The 20,743-nt window shown below is 40.2% G+C and overlaps 1 protein-coding gene across 3 annotated transcripts in view; it reads right to left on the bottom strand.

Annotated features, from left to right (window-relative positions):
• ENOX1 (ecto-NOX disulfide-thiol exchanger 1) overlaps positions 1-20,743 on the bottom strand; it is a 700,008-nt gene that overhangs the window by 105,905 nt on the left and 573,360 nt on the right. For all 3 annotated transcript variants that reach the window (XM_053665398.1, XM_053665399.1, XM_037132222.2), the window contains one exon: positions 14,142-14,326. In XM_053665398.1, coding sequence (XP_053521373.1) covers positions 14,142-14,326 — 185 coding nt within the window. The remainder of the gene's footprint in view (positions 1-14,141; positions 14,327-20,743) is intronic.

The following is a 20,743-nucleotide window of genomic DNA, read 5'->3' as shown; positions in this document are numbered from 1 at the left end:
AGAAGACAAGGCTCACAGAGAATTAGTGAGAGACAAAACTGCAGAACACCACTCTGCTTAAATGACCAAAATGACTTACTCAGGATAAAATATAAATCCTGGGTCAAAATATGCATCTCTAACACTGAGAATGAGAGTCCCTGTGCTTGCCATTAAAACCCCTCTGACTGGAATACCTGAGTAATACCCAGCTTAAAATTAATTAAGGTGGTGCTGGTGGTGGAAGACATGAAAAATAGAATGTGTATGCACAGGGCCACAGCAGAATAAATTAAGAGAACAAAAGAAAGAAGAAAAAAGGATAATGAAGCTTTGAGAAGTCATTCTGTTCATCCTTCATTTATAAGCATTACTTCTAACACCCCTTCCTTGGAAACCTATTGTACAACCAGAGTTCAAGTATAATTCCTCTTTTTCTATCATCTCCAGCACCTCCAACAAATAAAACTGTTAAGACTATATTAAGTGGTGTGTGTGTGTGTGTGTGTGTGTGTGTGTGTGAGAGAGAGAGAGAGAGAGAGAGAGAGCAGGACAGAGGGGAAGAGATGGGGGGAGAAGGAGAAGGAGACAGAGACACACAGAGATGAAACAAAAACCAGGAAAACTCGGGGAGGTGATTACCAACCTGAGGAAGTTGCATCAAGAAAAGAACTTCATGAGGCATGGGCTTCCCAATGATCAGCTGAGTGAAATGGGTGGTCTGTTAAGTGAGGACCAGATTGGGCACTAACTTTGTTTAAGTTTCCCTTGATGACTATTCAGTATGCTTTGTTAAACAGAGGAGAAAATATGGTCTTTAACTAACCACTAACAACATCTTGGAACTGAATTCCTAATTCCACACTTTGGTTACAGTTCCAGACACTTTACCTGACTAAGCTTGGCTATTCCGTTGGTCAATATTTAAAAATGATTACCCCTATATGTTTGAGTACATAGAGAAAAAGACTGAAAGGATATATGTAAATGTTAACAATCTTTTATCTGGGTAGTGACATTAGGAATGACTTGTTTCCTTTTATATGCTTCTGTTTCCAAGTTTTCTGCATTGAGTATATATTACTTTATAAAAAAGAAAATAAAACAAAAATTAAAATGACAAACCTAGACCCAGAAAAACTGCAACTCCCACCTATGCATTTGCTCCTCCCTGTTTATTCTTTTAAAGAGGATTTTTTCCTCAGAATTGTTCTTGTCCTTTTCGATTGTTTCCAAATTGTATTCTTTCACCCTCTACCACATTTTTCCTTGCTTTCTCTTCACAGCCTTAATTTCTGATGAGAAGACAATTGACTGGTTTTTCTAATCCTCATGTTTCCTCCCCTAACCAGCTGCATGGAGAAAGCCCAGGAGCACAATTCCATTCCAACTGCAGCCCAATTTGAGAGATGGAGGATTACACAGTTTGGCTGCGAGCATGACACCTGCTACATACAGGCGGCAGTGTGCACTCGGGTTCAGGGCTTCAGCGTAGATGGGGCTGCTGCTTTGCACTGGCAGACTACACAGAAATGAAGTCAAGGCCAGGTCACAAGGATTCATTTTAGCATCTGTGGCTGGAGGGAGAGATGACAATGGTCAACAGAGTGAAAGGCTAGTATGTGTCTGCAGCAAAAGCCTGTTTTGATTTATAGCACTTAAGAAAAAATCCATTTCACTATAAATCTGGCACTCTTGGTGTGATATGGCCTACAACTCAGGAGGCAATTTCCAAAAGAGGTGGGGGAGAGGAGGTTCATGCAAAGGTCATCCAACAACTGCAGCTATGATACTGGGAGAAGCAGAGTTTCTTTGTCCTGTGTATGGCTGTTAAGTCTACAGAAGATGCTGTATTTTGCATTGTAGAATCCACAGGCAAAGAGCAAAAGAAAGAAGCCAAAAGACTTAATGTTGTGCAGGACAATGCCATTATTTCTACCCCTAGGTCCCACATTAATTTGTCTGCTGGCTTCATTATTTTTAGAAAGGACAGTTACTAATGGGGATGAATATGATGATCAAATTAATCAATGGCAGAGCAAATAACAAATGATGCAATGAATATTCCTGTAGTTAATTTTATTAGGGCTTCTCTTTTTCTTCCCAGAGCAAAGAGTTTTATTCCTGCAGTCCAAATTTAATAAATAAACCCCACATATATGCCATTTTCTTATTGCTAGCTCTCACTCTGCTAATATAAAGACCAAATTAGGGGCTATGACGCAGAATCAGAAAACAGACAATGGGTTTTTGCCAATCACATTTCTAGCAGTCATCAAGTACAGGAAAGGGACAGCTTCCTGGTCCTCTACTCTCGTGAGGCCAGCCCTGGCAGCACCATGTCTAGCGTACAACAGGAAAGAGATGGAGACAAGGAAAGAGAATGTGGGCTTAGAACTCTGACTCTGCCAGGTACATGCTGTGCCCTGGGCAAGTCACTTGACATCTCTAGGTCTCAATTTCTTACCTGAGAAACCAGGATAAGCACCTACTCCTGAGCTGTGGGCATTGTGTGAAATACTGTGAAGTGCTCTTGGGGGTTAACCATGGAAAGTGGCAAAGACTTGCAGTCAGGGGCAAAGAAGCAACAGTGCAGGATACCCCAGTATCAGGAAACTCAGATCTGGATTTGTCCAGACTTATTCTGTAAACCCTGAAGCTTCTCTTAAACCTCTCCACTCTTCATATTTTCACTAGGAATGTGGCAATCACAATTTGCATTTGTATAATAGCTTTTCAAAGTGTGTTCACATATATAACCTCATTCTACTACAACAAGTTTTGACTGCGGTGGGCAGGACCTATTCTCCAGATGAAGAACCTAAGGTTCAGACAGGCTGGCTCTCACAAAGTTATACAGCACCTTGTCCTTTTACTGTTTCCATTCCCTTGTACAAAAGTTTGGTACCCACTGGGTGACATAAAAGCAACTTATTTCCTTCCTTAACTTGTGATCTCTGTTCAGTGGACACAGCAAGATGCCCAGTGGACACAGCAAGATGCCCAGTGGCCCATTCTTATTTGCAACTAAAAAACTTAGGGAGGTTTCCTCTCCATTATCTTCACTTTCAGTCTTTGTATCTTTGCCAGAGTCTAATGGGTATGTGCTTTAAACTCCCAAACTCCTTAGCAAATGTCAGGTTTTCATTTCAAACCCGTAGGTCTTTGTAATGTAAATCCCTGGACCCAGCATTGAAGAATTGGTTTCTATTTCTGATTCCAAATAGACCAACCAAACCCTTAGTAGTCTCACACTGAAGTGGGATATATACTTTTTCCAATGTGCCAGAGAATACAATCTGCAGATGTTAGAAAATGCACATGCTGCCAGTGGGAACTCTACAAATGACATTTAGCTGCCCAGTGAATGGTGCCCACTGAATTAAAATGAGGACTGTCATCACCATCATGTACGCTGCTGTTATACAGCACCATCCCAAGGCACATGACTGAAGAATGGGTAGAAAATAAAATGAAAGACTCTAGGGTAGTTCAGTGAAAAAAAAAAAAAAAGATACTGGTGGACCCCAAATCTGCAGCTACTATGAACCCTGGTGCCCAATCCTTAATCTTTTTTAAGCCACAGCATCTGAAAATGTACATGTTTTATGATTTTCCTGATTCTACCAAAATCTTCTAATGTCAAAAATTTCTAATATGAATATGGGAAATGTCTTGTGAGTTATTTTCTATTTAAAAAGAAACTTCATCTGGGTCATTGAAGTAGAATCAAATAAACATGGAGTATTTCTCTGCAGTCATAGCTTATAAATATTCTCAATTTTTTTGTATTGTGTGAGTACATTTTATACATACACATATTTTGAACTTCCTAAAACTAAATGTTTTCTTACTTACACATGAAAGTGTAAAAGAAAGCCCCTTTGTCTACACCGTAATGTGGTTTCTTTTGCCCTATCCAGTGATACTGAGTTGTTTTATGCACTGATGTAGAAATGTTTTCATATAGTAAAGATATTATGATAATGTGGTTACGTGCTTATTCCTAAATGAGTAAACAAGCAGATCTCTCTCTGTGTGTGCTATTCTCCTTTAACTGAACAACTTTGAGTTTCCTGAGAGAAGAATCCTACTTAGAAAAAAATCCTCATAATATATCATCATTTAAATTCCAGACTAATCAATCTTTAGTTTTTCACATTCTACATATCATTCATTTATCTAAATATTTTGTCAGAGCTCTTAAAATATATCATTATAAAAATGTTAAATTTTTTTCTTTTAGAGATTTTTTTTCTCTCTTGTTCTACATTTGCGTTATTTTCCTTTAAAAAAATTCTAGAGGAAGAACTGCTCTTCTTTTGCCCTTTCCTTGTCTCTGTCCTTCTCAACCTCCAACTCTTCTGCTCTCCTCTTTGCACATACATCTGAGCTTACGCTTGCCTGCCTCTGTACAGTCAGTTGTTTTTATTCCCTGCTGCCTTTTCTTCCAGGTCAAAATACTAAAATAGAATGGATATAGTCAATCATGTCACTATCATTATTACATATTGCAGCCTCTTCATGATACCTTTTCTGAACTAATCATTTTCCTTTCCTCCTCCCTTAAAGCCTCCATCTAATTTGTGTATCTGTCCCTTCATCCTGAAGCAGCTATCTTTATTCCAAAATTTGCTGCCTTAAGTCCCTATGTTCTTTTTCTCAGACATTTGGAGAATGTGCATACTGTTCTTACTTTCCCTGTATGCTTCTGGACAGCCAGAGTAACTTTATTTTTTATTTTATTGATTCCACTATTATAGTTGTCCCAATTTTTCCACCTTTGCTCCCCTCCAACCAGCAACCTCACTACTCCCTCAGGCAATCCTCATTGTTCATAGACACCATTGTTCATGTCCAGGGATCATGCACATAAATTCTTTAGCTACTTCATTTCCTATACTGTACTTTATATCCCCATAGCTATTCTATAAATACCTATTTGTACTTCTTAATCTCCTCATATTTACTGATGCTCCCCCTCCCTGCTGCCATCTGACAAGCTTCAAAATGTTCTCTGTAACCATCATTTTGTCTCTGTTCTTGTTTGCTTACTTTGTTTTTTAGATTCAATAGCCAACAGATATGCATTTATTGCCATTTTATTCATAGTTTTAATTTTCTTTTTCTTTAAATAAATCATTTTAACATTTCATATAATAATGGCTTGGTGGATGAGTTCCTTTCGTTTTTTCTTCTCTGAGAAGTGCTTTATCTGCTTTTTGAATCTAAATGATACCTTTTCTGGGTTTTAGCTGTAGGTTTCTGCTTTTCAAGACTCTGAATATTTCTTGCCAATCCCTTCTACCCTCCAAAGTTTCTTTTAAGAAATCAGCTGACAGTCTTATGGGAACTCCCCTGTAGGTAACTAACTGCATTTTTCTTGCTGCTTTTAAGATTCTCTCTTTATCTGTAAACTTTGGCATTTTTTTCTAAAGGAGGGAGAAATAAAAGGAAGGAAACATTAATGTATGATTTCCTCTCATGCACCCCCTACTGAGAACCTGGCCTGAAACCCAGGCATGTGCCCTGACTGGGAGTCAAACAGGTGACCCTTTGGCTCCAAGGCTGGCACTCACTCCTCTGAGACACACCAGCCAAGACAACTTTTGTATTTTAACTATGATGTGTCTTGAAGTGGGCCTCTTTGTACTCATCTTGTTTGGGACTCTCCATATTTCCTGGACTTGGATGTCTATTTCCTTCACCAAATTAGAGAAGTTCTGTTCATAACTTTTTCAAATAGATTTCCAATATTGTGCTCTTTCTTTTTTCCTCCTGGTACTCCTATGGACAAATGTTGGAATGCTTGAAATTGTCCCTTATAATATTGGAAATTGTCCTTTATAAGAGGATACTTATAGTATCCTCATTTGGGGAATTTTTTTCTTTCTGTTGTTTTGATTGGTTGTTTTTTGTTTCCTTATGTTCCATATCATTGATTTTATTCTTGGCTTCATCCACTCTACTGTTTCCTCCCTATAAATTATTGTTTATTTCAATTAGTGCAGAATTCATTTCTGACTTGATCTTTTTTATACTGTTGAGGTCCTCACTAAGTTCCTTGAGCATCCTTATAATCAGTATTTTGAGTTCTGCATCTGATAGATTGCTTATTTCCATTTCATTTAGCTCTTTTTCTGGAGTTTTGATCTGTTCTTTTTGGGGGCCATGTTTCTTTGACTCCTCATTTTGGCAGCCTCCCTGTGTTTGTTTCTATGCATCAGGTAGAGCATAGAAACTCCCTGTTTTAGTAGCATAGCCTAATATAGTAGATGGATTGTAGTTTCTAGTGGCACAGCCTCTTCTATCATTGGAGCTGGGTACTTGAGGTGTGTCCTACATGTGGACTGAGTGAACCCTTCTCTTGTAGTTGAGCCTTGGTTGCTGTTGGTGGACTAGTGGGAGGGATTTACCCAGGCCAGTCAGCTGCAAGGATTGGATATGAACACTGATCACCAACCCCCACCCTCTGTGGAGGATCAGCTGTGTAGGGGCAGGTTGGTGGTGCTCTGATTGGTCTGTAGCTGTCCACTGGGTGGACAGGCTTTTGGATTTCCCAGGTGGTTCAGGCCAAGAAAAAGCACAGCAGCCCTTCCTGTGTTTTTCCTTGGGAGTACTCTGCCTGAGTTAGAAAGCAATCTAAGATGGCTGCTACTTGCATTAGGCTTGGAGATTCCCAGGCAAAGCCAAGCTGTGAATCTAGGCTGGCTGCTGCTAGTTCCATACGTGGGATCACTTAGCAAGAGGTACAGGTCCTAGGGGCTCACTAAGGTAGGCTGTTGCTTGCCTGACAGGATTTAGGAAGTTGTGAAGCATGAGCCAAGACCAGTCATTCATATAGGAAAGCCACTGTTAAAAGCTGTAAGTTGGGTGGGATGAAGCCTCAGAGGATCTCCAGAGTAGGCAAACAGTGTTAGCCAGGTTGATGCAGTCTTAAATATGGTACCAGTTGCTGATAGCTCTGTGAGGGGAGGGTTCAGAAATAGGACAAAGACTTTTGCTTTATTTTCTGTCTGGGAGAAAGCTGTTCCCCAGTTCTCATTTTAGTTCTTCTCCATGTACCACTAGTGCCTTGCAAGTTGCTACCCTCATCCTGGACCTCAGAGGGAGTGAGTCTGAGTAAGTCTGTGTGTGGGTTCTTTAAGAGGAACTTCAGCAGTTTCTTTTATCAACTTAATCCCTATAGCCAGAAGTCATGGACACTCATCTTCCTGGCCCTGGAACCCTGTGCTGCAGGGCCTGATGTGGGGCTGGAATCCTTGCTCCAAAGATATCCTTCCCAAATTTTTATCCACCACACATGGATGTGGGACCAGCCTGTTCTGCATCTCTGCCCCTCCTACAGTCGGATGGATTGATTCCTTTAATTCTGTAGTTGTCAGACTTGCATGCAACTCAATTCCTGACAGTTCTGAGTGATGGTTTTTCTATAATTTAGTTGTAATTTTGATGTGGTTGTATGAGGAAGTGAACCATGTTTACCTATGCCATCATCTTGACCAGAAGTCCAGCCAGAGTAACTTGTAATACTCTTCCCCTGACCTCACTGGCCCACATGCCACTCAGAGTTCACTCAAAAGCTGCATTAAAGTTAAAAGTTCCTGAAATGGGTTTTTGCTCAAGTATCAGACACAATCCATGAGTGTTTGGTTTTTGGTTTTTTTTTTTTTTCTCCAGAGAGTCAGTTAAAATGTCTATCAAAAATAAACTTTAAAAAACAGAAAATGGGAAGGGAGTTCTAGGGAGTTCCTAGTGCAGGACAGATTCTGAAATTTGTGGGATCTCAAACTCTCCTGACAATGAAGCCTGCCAGTCAGTTGTCATGCATGGGAGGAAGACTCTTTGTAGAAGATGGAGTACTGGACTCAACAGTGAGTGAAACCACACAGCCTCCTTGGAAAGTAAGCTGAGCCTTTCACTCTCAAATACAAACAGGCTACCAAGCATCCCCTTACATGAGAAGAAACTTGTAGCATGAGAGACAGACTGAGATACAAAAACCAAACAACCAATCTTGGAATACACAGAAATGATTCAGGAACAAAAAGAATTTTAAAAAATTCTGATTAGTATTCTCAAAAAGACTTGAGAAGATAATGCAACCAAAAAATAGGGATAAGATTTCATGAAGAGATAATAATCAAAGAACAAAAATGACATTTGCAAATAAAATAATGTGATTATCAATAGAAACTTCAGTGGAAAGGATAAAAGATAAAGTTTAAACAGATAATATGAGAAAAAGAATAATGGGCAGAGAATCAGCCTATTATTTCATTGCTTTTAGAAAGAGAGGAATAGAAAGGAAGAAACATCAGTGTGAGAGAGAAACTTTGACTGGTTGCTTCACCTGGGGATCAAACCCACATCCTAGGTATGTGCCCTAATTAGGAATCGAACCTGCAACCTTTCAGCATTGGGACAATGCTCCGATCAATGGAGCCACCCCGGCTAGGGCTGTAGCATCACCTTTTGATGTCTGCTGGGAGCAGTGGGCCTGCTGGGATTTTAAGGATTTTCACAATTTTAAGGATATAAAAAGATATAAAAAGAATTCTCTAAAATTTACTTGGATGTGTCCTGACTGGTGTGGCTCAGTGGGTTGGGCACCATCCCACAAACCAAAGGTTCTCAGGTTCAATTCCCAGTTAGGGCACATGCCTGGGTTGTGGGCCAGGTCTGGTTGAGGGTGTGCGAGAGGCAGCTTGCACATCAGTGTTCCTCTCCCTCATTTTTTTCCTCCTTTCCCCCTTTCTCTGAAAATAAATAAAATTAAAAAATAAGAATAAATAAACTTTTCTTGGATGTGTTCATTTTACCTGTCTGTCCCAAAATTTTTTAATGATCAAAAACACCACTGTACCCACCACAGCCACCTTACCACCAGCACCTTCATCACAATAGCCTTCATGGCCACCACAGTTACCATTATCAGAGGCCTCTTTGCCACAGAGCCACATTCATCACCTTCAGGACCACTCCTGCTGCCATAATTATCCTGATTTTAACAGTTACACATCACATTTCATCACATATGAATTTCAAACAGTTGGGGAGTGCAAACTATGTACTATGTCTAATTATTTACTAACCAATTGAGTAGTGTAATAAAGATTTTAGAAGAGATGCTTAATGTAAGTGGTCAGATGTACTTGCTAATGTTCCATTTCAATGCACTTTCTTTTCTTTCTCTCTCTCTTTTTAAACCTTACTTTATTTTCATTGTTTTTAGAAAGTGAGGGAGAGGACATTATTTTCATTGTTTTTAGAAGGTGAGGGAGAGAGGGAGAAGGAGAAACACTGATGTGAGGGAGAAACATCTATTAGTTGCCTCCTGCATGTGCCCTGACTTAGGACTGGATCCATAACCCAGGTATGTACCCTGACCAGGAATTTTACCTGAGATCTTTCAGGTATGGGACTATGCTCCCACCGACTGAACCACATGGGCCAGGACACAACACACTTTCATTTATTTATTAATTACATCTCAAAGACCAATTACTGAGCAACATTTGGCAAAACTAGATAGGGTTACTCTCTATTTTAATTTCTAAAATGTTACTGATCATAATAATTTTTTCCACAAATTGTCTGATTTTCCTTTGCTGGAAGTTGTCAAGATTGCTGACTTGCCTGATCTTTATAAATGTCAAGCCACTTCTCTATATGGGTCAATGATTTACTGGCCTAAGACAGCTGGTCCTCAGACAACATTTGTTAATATTATTTAAAAGCTTTTAACTTAAAGTATTCATGAGAAAGTCATCTGACATACCAATCTTTATTAGTCACATGTAGTTTTATGATCAGCAGCTTATAATGGTATCCTCTTTTGTTGAATATTTATCAGTACTGTCAATATGACTTATATACAGCTTCAAAAAGAATTCTGATTCTTCCCTGGCCAGGGGGCTCAGTTGGTTGGAGGATGGCTCCATCCACCAAAAGGTTGTGGGTTCAATCCTTGGTCAGGGCACATACCTAGGTTGTGGGTTCAATCCCTGGGGGGGGGGCATGTGAGGGAGGCAACAAATAAATGCTTCTCTCTCACAACAATGTTTTTCTCCCTCTCTGTCTAAAAAGCAACATATATATATATTTTAAAAGAACTCTGATTTTAAGTTGGTTATTTTAAAATATGACATACTGACCTCAAGAATGAAAATACAAATATTGTCTAAATTTAAGCATGGTTAAAACCATAATGAGATACCACTGTATACTTATTGTAGTGGCTAAAATAGACAAAATAAAACAAAACAAATTGGCTGTATCAAGTGCTGACTGACAGGAAAACAGAACGACTGAAATTCTTATATAGTCCCATGGGAATGCACAATGGTCCAGACATTTTGGAAAACAGTTCATCAGTTTCTTAAAAAGTTAAACACACTTACTAGACAATCCAGCAATCTTCCCCCTAGGTATTTACCCAAGTGAAATAAAAAATTATATCCAAACAAAAATAATGTGAGTATTTACAGTAATTTATTCATATTTGCCCCAAACAGGAAATTACCCAAGTGTCCATGAACGGATGACTAGCTAAACAAATTATGGCTCTTCCTTACAATGGAATACTACTCAGTGTAAAAAGGAATGATCTTATACAGCAACATGGATGAATCTCAAATTTATTATGCTAAGTGAGAGAAGCCAGACTCAAACTGTCACATACTGTATGACTCCAAGTATCTGACATTTTGCAAAAGCCAAAACTACAGAGGTAGAAAATAAATCAGTAGTTGCTGGGAGTGAGGTTAACTAAAAAGCAGCATAAGGAATTTTTTTGCGATGATGGAATTGTTTTATATGTTGACTGAGGTAGTTAGTGGTGGTTATATAAATATATGAGTGTATGAATTTGTCAACATTCGTAGAACTGTACCCGTAAAGAGCATTTATATGGTATGGGTTTTTTTTTTACCTCAATAAACATAAGAATACACAATCCAAGGTGGTAATCTAAAGATAAATAAGAGTTTAAAATATGTGTTATTTCCATTGTACACCTAAAGATAGGCATGAAAGCCAACAACCTCACTATCACTGGGCAAAGACAGGTTAACTTCCTTGTTAGTTTAAGTTGGGGAAGGCTACTGCGTTACCATGGCAGCAAGCTATTATTGAAACCTCTAATATTAAATTATGACTCACATGTAATGTAGGGGCAGACTGAGGAACAACCAGACAAAGACACCCAAGGGCTTTTCATTTTTAGGAACCTTACCCATCATGTTTCCTTCGTGAACATACAAGAAACCCTGTGATGTCAGTAAACATATACTTAAGGGATTAAAAGAAGAAAAGTTAGAAACTTTTTGGCTAAACTTAAAGCAACTCTAAAAATTTTATGCTAATTCTAAGGCTGTTGAGACTCTTTATTTTCTTTTGTTTATTGCAGAAATAATTTCCCATAGATAGATTGCTAAAACAATGGCATGTGGGGCGCAAAGCCCTCCACTACCTCTTAACTTTCCCATGAGATCATAATTTTCTAATTTAAAAAGTGATAGTGGAGAGATTAAGAGTAGATTTCAATGAGAATTATTTGCTTAGGGGCTCAAATTGCCAAGTTGTGGACATTTATTCAAAGTCATGTTAAGGGAGAAATACAATTCTTAAAAAGCACACGTATTTTAAAACTATATTAAAGATGGGTTGCCACAGAGATTGCCTTGAGTCCACCTAACAACCAGTAAAAATTAAAATCACATCCACTACCCCTAGGTTAGTGCTTCCCATGTGCCTAGGAGGGTCTGCATGTGCAACCTACAGAATGTCATCTTTTACCACTCTCTGCCTGGCCGTTTATTACCCTAGAATTCCAAATAGCCCAAAGCTCTTCACAGACACCCTGCTAGTTCTTGCTTCTGTGCCTTTGTCCATTCATTCCTCTATTCAGCAAATGTATTCTGACTATCTACTATGTGTCTATTACTGATTGAACTGTGTCTCCCTGCTCCTAAATTTATATGGTGAAGTTCTAAACCCTTGTACCTCAGAATGTTACCTTGTTTGAAATGAGAGTCATTGAAGGTGTCATTGGTTAAGCTGAGGTCATACTGAATATGTGGGCCCCTTAAGCCTACACAAATTGTGTAAAAAATAAAAATTTGGACACACACAGAACACTATGTGAAGAAGGCAGAAAGCAGGTAATATGTCTACAAACCAAGGAAGGACAAGGATCACCAGCTGACCACCATGAGCTAGGTCAGAACCTCAGAAATACATTTTCCCTCCCAGCCCTCAGGGAATCAAGTCTGCCCACATCTTGATCCTGGACTTGAAGCTTTCAGAACTGTGACACAGTTAATTTCTGTTGTTTAAACCAAACCAAACCAGACAAAAAACAAAACAAAGTGCTCCCCTTCACTCTGAAAACAAACAAAAAGCTATACAATAAATAAGCTTCCTACTGATAAGGAGATTCTGCAGTAAGTGAGTACCTCCTTGAAGGGGCTGTGTGTGGGTGGCAGCTTATCACACTGCTCCTGTGTGGACCTGGCCCTTGGCTGCCTGCACTGCGCTGTGCTGAGCCCCAACAGGCATTTCCCTGACTGATGAGCTTGCCCTTATCTTCTCTGACTTTTCTCACACTTGAATCTTCACCACCTTAAAAATTTTTATTAACTTTTGAAGCAGCTAGGATAGTTTTCCCTCCAGAAAAGAGGCTGGTTGTGGGAAGTGTGACTAGTGGCCTGTGGGCTAGGTCTGGCATCATGATCTTTGGGGAAGTTGACAGACTTTTCTTCTGGCAAGGGTGTCAGCACACATCTGGTGTTGGGGTGCCTGGACAGCCCCAGGAGCCTCACACAGCAGCTGTTGCACCAACTTCCAAGCATAGGGACCTGTGCAATGACCATAATGACATTTTCCTGGTGGACTCTTACCCCTGAATCTCACTGATCTGTCCAACACTCTGTGGACATCAAACAGTCAGGACTCAGAGACAAGACTCAAAAATTGCTTTAAAATGGTGGGAGGTGTTTAAGACAATTTCTGTGACTTGGTTATTAACTTCTTTATATCCTAATCCATACTTCTTTTCCATATTCCTTTTTCTCAATTATTTCCCCCTGCTTGGAGAATGTTTCTGTAGCAGCCACCTTTAGTCATTAAGGCAGTTTTGTAGGCAAGTCATACTCCTGATCTTAGATAGCAGTCAATATGAATGAATTTTTAAAAATATTACTAGTTATATATTTAATTTCCCATTATCTCCTTACAATTCCCTTATTTAAATAAAAACAATATTTTTGCCAGAAAAGAGTGGTTAGATTTACATATTTAGAGGCATAAAAATACCCATGTATGATGATAATTATGCTACATTATTCAATGATAACTCAAAGATCCGAACATCCTAATCAGGTATCAGGTATCAATGGATGTTTTCAGATATAAATCCAGCTATGAATTTTTGATGTGGATGCCTCCATGGCCAGGGATCAGGGCTGCCCTCCCTTCAACTCATTTCATACAGTCTGTGTTTCCCTTCTTCAGAAGCCCACAGCCTCTGCCTCCTTCTAGTAACTGCTGGAAATATACATCTTTAACTTGCATGTGCAGGACTAATGTCTGTCATTCTTTAACTAAAGCACAGATACTGGCTTATTTCTAAAGTTGCTTATTACCCAAATTCTAGTGCTTCATCCAACCCATTAGCAAACATTTCTTAAGTATGTAATGTGTTCATGGATCCTGACCAAATCCTAAAATAATCCAGAAGAAGTAAAAACAATTCAGCTTATGTTTTCTTTGGTCTTGGGGAAAAAAAACTCGCCATGCTTTTGTAAAATCTGTCAGCATGGTTTTAATTTAAAAGTTCTAAGATTACAAAGCACTGTGTCACAATCAGGATATCCTGACCATTGGCTTTAAGGCTAAATTTCATACACAATCCTTTCCACTGCCTAGATCTTCTTTCTGTATTTCCTACCTCAAGGGTGCATTTCTCCAAGATATTTCTTCAGCTTGGATTTTCTCCAGGTTCTACCCTCCCACAGTCATCAGCACTTTCCTGTCCTAACAACTTAACTTTTCAGTCATCATTTCTTCTCCTTCACTTGTCCTGCAAATGGCTGTCATTTTCTTTCCACTGAATACAGCCATCCCTTTCAAACGAAATGCCACCAAACCCTGGCCCATACCTGCTGCATGCCTTGCATGGTCTGCTGCAGGAACTGGAGCTGCTGGTCCTTGGTGAGGTTCTCTTCTGTTCGGAAAAGCTGTTCCTTTTCTTGTTTCAGCAGCTCCACCTCATTCCTGTAAGCATCCAGCTGCCAACGGAGACTGTCATTCTCCTCTTTCAGAGCGTAGGCCTGAGCAGCCAGGGCTGTGGGACAAACACAGTTGAGTTCAAGAGAGTCACTTCCTGCTGAGACTGAGTGGCCTTCTTGGGGAAAGGGAGTCTCACCCAAATTCTTAACATTTCTTACCACCTCAAAAGTAAAACTGAAACACCTTACACCAGGATTCTGTGCAGTGGGTAAGCATAATTTCTTTTGCAATTTTCTTGTATTTTATTTGTCTTGTCTCACATGTGAATGTGTTTTGTGTGTGTGTCTTGACCTCTCCCCCAGCATAGGCACCATCTTGGAAATCAGTGTGCATAGCTCAGTAACGGCAGCATTCAGCATTCTAGGTAGCCATCCCTTCTGCCACACTGCTGTCCTCTCCCTCTCCACGGTGCTGCTTATTGGGGAGCCATCTTCTTGCACACAGTCAGCTCCATAGATTGTGTGGCAGCAGCCCAGGGGAGGGCAGAATTTATATGCACCCCTCCCCTGCTCTACTGCTGGGACAAATCGCACAAATTATTTTTCTCTAACTCCTATCAGAATGGTAACCTAGTTCCACCTGTTTCACCAACAGATTAAAACACCCTTTCTTTACAAGGCTGAGTGGTTACTCTAATACTCCTTGCTGAAACCTTAAGTTCTCTATATGTAGATTCAGACCTCAGTCCCATGTGCATCTTACTGAGAGACCGAGACAGTTCACTCAGGGTCTTACACATCTCAAGGCTTCAGAAATAACTGAAAATGAATAAGAAAGAAGAGTGAATGATAAAAGGTAATTAAGGATGGGCTACCCCTTCCCTACATGCTAGCTGACTGCTTTGTGGTCTCTTCTGTATGAATAATTGTTTGCTGGGCGCTCACCACAAAATGGACACTGGCCAAGAGCTTCACAGGCACTAACTCACTTTATAACTACCCTCCACCAAACTGCTTTATCCCGCCTTTACAGATGAGAATATCAAGGTACAGAAAAAGCAGAGAATTGGTCAGATCCTACAACGTGAGTAGCACAGTCTTTACACCCAGGCTGCTAGCTCTCAGTCACTGGGCTATTGTACCCATCCAGATGTGCTTAGTTCTTACCAGACTGTTTAAAGCCAGTCTTTAATTCTTCCCCTCTCTGATACTACCAGTTTTCCACAATTTTTCTCCCTGCCACAGAAAATGCATTCTCTACTTTTGGAAGCAAGAGGAAAGTGAAAGAAACTTTTAAAAACTTGTTATTAATAACTTCTTCACAGAAGTAAGTTCCTGTGTGTCAGGGCAGGGAGTGGACCTCAGCCCAGGCACTCAGCCCATGCTCCTCTCTGCCACCATCCCAGTCCCAACCTGAGGGCCAGGTCCAGGGCAGCCTTGTACATGTTCCACCCACACTTTACAGCACAAGGAAGGCAGATGTGTACTGGGATGTGGGGACACCCTGGTGAAGTCTGTCCTCAAATATCAAACATTAATTTATGTTAACAGTTGTACAAGTAAGTGTTTTATGGTATTCTATTTTTCACAATAATAATTCATGTATAGTAAACACTAAAATACTAATCAAATAGGACATTCAATTAATTCAGAAAATTCCCTACCCAAACCATTAGACATCAATTAGTCAATAAGCATTTATTGCATATATATACTCTGTGCCCAAACCTGCCTGGGCATCTTGGATCAGAAAAGGAGACAAAATATGTCTCTTGCCTCAAGGAGCTTAAATTATAATAGAAACCAACACATTTGAAGGAAACTAATACATTCAAAGGAAGAAAAGACAGCTTGCTGCCTGGCATATAAGTACTCAATAAAAGTTGGTTAAATGACTAAATAAACAAGCAACAGTGTCAAAGTATATGACAAGAAAATCATCCTACAGGAGTTCAGAGAAGAGAAAAATGCAGACTGGAATAATCAGAGTGGTCTTCAAAGAATGAAATCCGAGAACTGAGGAAGGACATCTAGTCAGGAGCAAAAAAATAAATAAAAGCCAAAGTCCAGAGATGAGAATTGGAGAGAGAAAATTGGGGGCAGGAAGCAGAGGAAGCTTGACCAAAAAGGAGAAAGTTTGTCTGGAAGCAGAAGGGACAGGTGAACTATGTCAGGTAATGACAGACGATAGAGGCTCAGAAGTCAAAATGGAGAGTTGGGCTTAATGGAGCGACCGAGAACCACTAAAGGTGCTTGGGCACTGGAAGGATATGAGGAAATTGGTGATTTAGGAAAATTAGTCTGGCACTGATGTGTGGAATAAACTGGAGGCTAAAGGGACTAAATAAGGGAAGTTTTATTTGGTGTATATGTGGATGTAAGACTAAGGAGCAGCTAATTTTACAGTTTTTAGGGTTGTATAAAATCAGAAATGACTCAGTGTATACCCAGGAAGGAGCTACTGTTTTCTGACACCCAACTTTAGATCTTGTCCACACTATGGGACACCAACTCCTGACAATTCAGTTTACCAATTCATAAGGAAATGGTTATGAGGCATCATGTTGTAATAGAGCAAAATTACAGAAAACACAAATGATGAAAAAAGTGTTGGCACCACATAGGCACATTACTACATTTAGTAGCATTCAAAGACACTTAAGTCATTTCCTTAGGAAGCTCTGTTCAGTCCTTTCTCAGTTCAGACTGGCATTTTTATTATCATAACTGATAGCAGGTGTCTTGTGAAGAAATCGATTAGTATGCAGGGATGAAAATTTCATTTTCCAAATGAATTGCATAGTCTGCAAGACATGCTGAAATTCGTGTAGCAAAATGTAAGCAGCTATAAAGCATGTGCCAGCAACATTATTTAAATAAACTGAACACAAATACATATAGGAAAGTGCGCCATCCATTATTTTAGTTCTATAAGCCTGTGACATGGCACTGCCAAGAGTTCTTATTCTTGGCTAAGCCAAGTGACCACTGTTCCTGCCAAGTAGGATGCAATGTGGTTTGCATTTCTGGAATAGAAATGTGATATCATTATATATTTAAAAAAAACAAACCAGCAGCTCCACTCACCTCAACCCCACCTCCCAAATCCAATACTGCAGCCAATCCTATTAATGTTTTTATAATTGGAGCATATACCTGATTTACATTTCTGATGAAATGATTTCAAGCTAAATATTTGCAAGAAAAAATGTGGTTCTTTAGGTAGCAGCAAAGGGGTTCTCTTCTAAAGGGTGAGAAGCTGTATATCGGCTCCACTTAACTTCAAGCCACCTGTTTGTAAACACTACCTAGCATCATGCTGCAGCAAGTGCTGAGTCCATCTTCAGAAGAGGCTTCCTGGAAGAAGCTAGATGATGTTACTTGGACTGGAGCTCTAAAACAAACGAATCTTAATAATTTGTAACAATATAATTTCTTTGTGTATTAAAAATTCAGAAACTTTAAAAGGTCAGTTCTTTCATTTCTCTTTTTTTCTTTCTTAGTTCTTTCTGGGACACTGTATTAAATTAAATGGTATTGAAAAAATGTGTAATCAAGTGCAAGAATTAAAAATAAACTACAGTATTCATCATTTTGTAAGAATCCCAAAGGAGTGTACTGTGTGTTCCAATAAGTGGAATATTTAGCTAAGAGCCACCACATGTGGATTGCCAATTTTCAATGTAAAACAAAAATACAATCAGACACTTTAAATGTAAACTATTCTGGACATAACTAAATCTTCTTTGGCTATTTAAAGGCACCAAACCTAGTGAAGCCTGGATTATCATTCGTGCATCCTCCAGCCTGTTGAGAAGGTGCGGGCAAGGAGCTGTGGCCCACACGAGGGTACTTGTTGGCTCGCGCATGTTCAGGACTTAGAAAAATTGTTACTGCAATGCTCTGATTGGATCAAAATGAAATAATAACATTGGAAAAGCTTTGCTAAACAAGGTTAAGTTTCACTTTAAAACTTAGCTCTAGACTACTAAAATTACCAAAGCAACACTAGTATGAAAACTGACCCAAAGATTAAGTCACACTGCTGAAGAAAGGGCTTGAAGGTGTTATATCACCTCACTGTCCTGTTTCCTAGATTATGTATAAACTATTATTTCTTATATTAATTATGGTCAAAGTGACCTTCTCCTCTATTCTTTGTATTACTTGTGTTTCCATGGAAACAGATAATGGCATGTTAACTTCTTTAAGTAAACAATCTGGTGAAAGCCTTGAAAGCTCTCTTTTGCCAGCCTGAGCCAGCCTCAGAAAAATAATTAGCACTATATGAAAAACGTAAGTTATTTTCACTTATGTCCCAGTAAGTTAATAGTATATTAATATCTTTTTTATGCTCAGGCAAGGGACAACTAAATAATGAAACACTTTAACATATTGTTTCTAACAATATCAGGATTTCTCAAGAACAGTTTGTCTTTGTGTCTTTGGGGAACTCTGCTTAGTATTCTCCCTCCACTTTGGCAGATGTCCTCCTGGGAAGCTGGGAGAATGCTGCCGAACTGTACACTTCTTTCCTGCATGCAAGGAATGTCATTTTCAAAAAATTTTCATCGGTTGCTGCCTGGAGTGGGGTCGTGCTGGGAGGTTCACTCTGGATGACCGGATGGTTCTGAGGCCTCAAAGTATCCCCATGGTGTCTGCTTGCCTTCCAGCCCCAGTGGCCTGCTGACTTAGAGACTCTCCAGGCTCCAGGGGCTCTGTGACCCAAACCCCATGAGGTCTGTATACACCGGGTACCCCACCTCATGCTTTTCTTTGCCTGGTGCAGTGCTGTTCCTGAGAGGTATGTGCCTCAGTGTTGCCACAGGACTAGCTTTCACTGAGAGAGTGTGAAATCCCTCATTCTCCTGCTGTGGCTAGAATGGGCCTGGGTCTCTGTATCCCCATGTGGAGGACAGGTGCCCAGAGACCAAGAATGTCTGCTTCAGAGTCTTCTGTGCCCAAGAAGTAAAACTTTTTTTGGTAAGCCACTGAAGATTTGGGAATTATTTATAAAACAGCTGGTGTTACTCTGACCCAGCGTTCCCTAGACACTGGCCCACAGAAGAGTCTCCTGGTGGGCTGCCGCAGCACCTGTTTCTGGACTGAGTATGAATACAGTATGTCTGCAATGAAGCCTGAGAATTTGCATTTCTCCAGATTACCAGCTGGTGCTGATGCTACCGAGACCACAGTTCATTCTATCACCTGCTTCCTCAATTGGGGTTCTGGCTGGCTTACCTGGACAAATACTTCTGGAGGAACTATGTGCTTGGCTTGTCATTCTTGTTTCATTACTTGACCCCAGTTCCAAGCTCTGCACCCTTAAGGTGGTCCTGTCACAGCCCAGTCCCAATGGCCTGGGCACCAACTTAGGCAGTGAGGAGGGGGTTTGTGCAGAAAGCTACTATTGTGTTTTCCCCAAATAGAAGAAGCAAGAGTTGCAATAGTAATAGTAATAGTGGCAGTAAGAGCTAATAACTTTTATGTGTCAGGCAACATGATATATTTGTACAATTACCTTTATTATCACAAAAACATAATCTAGAAAATATATTATTTCTATTTTCCAGGTGATGAAAGTGAATTTGAGAAACATGGGGGTTGCAGTTTACATTGATTGGAGTGTAGGGTTTCTGCTCAGCAAGTGTGACTCCAGAACCCATGCTCTAGGACACCTGAGCAATGTACCTGGTCGGCCGAGTGCAGGTAAATGCTGCAGCTCCAGGGGGGAGGGAGCTAGGACACGTCCGAGGTGTCTGACTTGTTCCTAAAGAGGGAAAACGCTCCACTGCTGCCTTTGCTCGGGGGAGTGTTCTGCTGGAGAGAGGTTCTGCTCTGAAAGCAAACACGATGGGCCCTTTTAAAAATAAATACACATTTTCTGCAGAAAAAATTTGGAAATGATCATATGAAGGTTCAACTCTCCTATCTGGCTGTCTTGAGGCTGACTCGAACCACTCAGGGAGCCCTTCTTCTGCCCTGCGTCTCTCTCTTCTGAAGTGGCCACGCACACTGATAGCCAAAAATTGCTGAGCCCCTGAGCCTCAGCAGTAAGTTTCCATTAAGAGAGCTGTGTCCAGGGACTCATGCTGTTCTCAGGACTCCTGAAGGACCATCATTAAGAGTGCCTACCCATCCACCTGAGCTCACCTGTGCTCTGCTTTTGTGCCTTGCACCCACAGAGGTCTGTCCCCAGGTCTGAATGGACTGAGGAAGGTGCAGTCCATCCATCAGATGATGAGGTGATGGCATGGCTCCTTGGGCTGCAGTCAGTTGCTCAGGTGTCTGCCAGTGTCCAGGCTCAGAGCTGGAAGCACCATGGGATGCCTTCCACATGCACAGTCTCCGGCTACGTAGCCTCTTATGGGACTAACGGACCATAATCCATCTGTGTTTCAGTAACACCTGTATCACTACTGAAACAGCAATTTTCCTCAAATTGCTCAGGGAAATTCCTTCTGCTATATTTTTGCAGGGTTATTATTATTATAACTTAGCATTGACATAACACCTGATATTTGCAGTGTGTA

Source organism: Artibeus jamaicensis, unplaced genomic scaffold, assembly GCF_021234435.1.
Source record: "Artibeus jamaicensis isolate MK-2021 breed Jamaican fruit bat unplaced genomic scaffold, CSHL_Jam_final contig_414, whole genome shotgun sequence".
Taxonomy (NCBI): domain Eukaryota; kingdom Metazoa; phylum Chordata; class Mammalia; order Chiroptera; family Phyllostomidae; genus Artibeus; species Artibeus jamaicensis.
The sequence above is the reverse complement of the archived record's forward strand: the minus strand, read 5'-3'. Positions and strand labels throughout refer to the sequence as shown.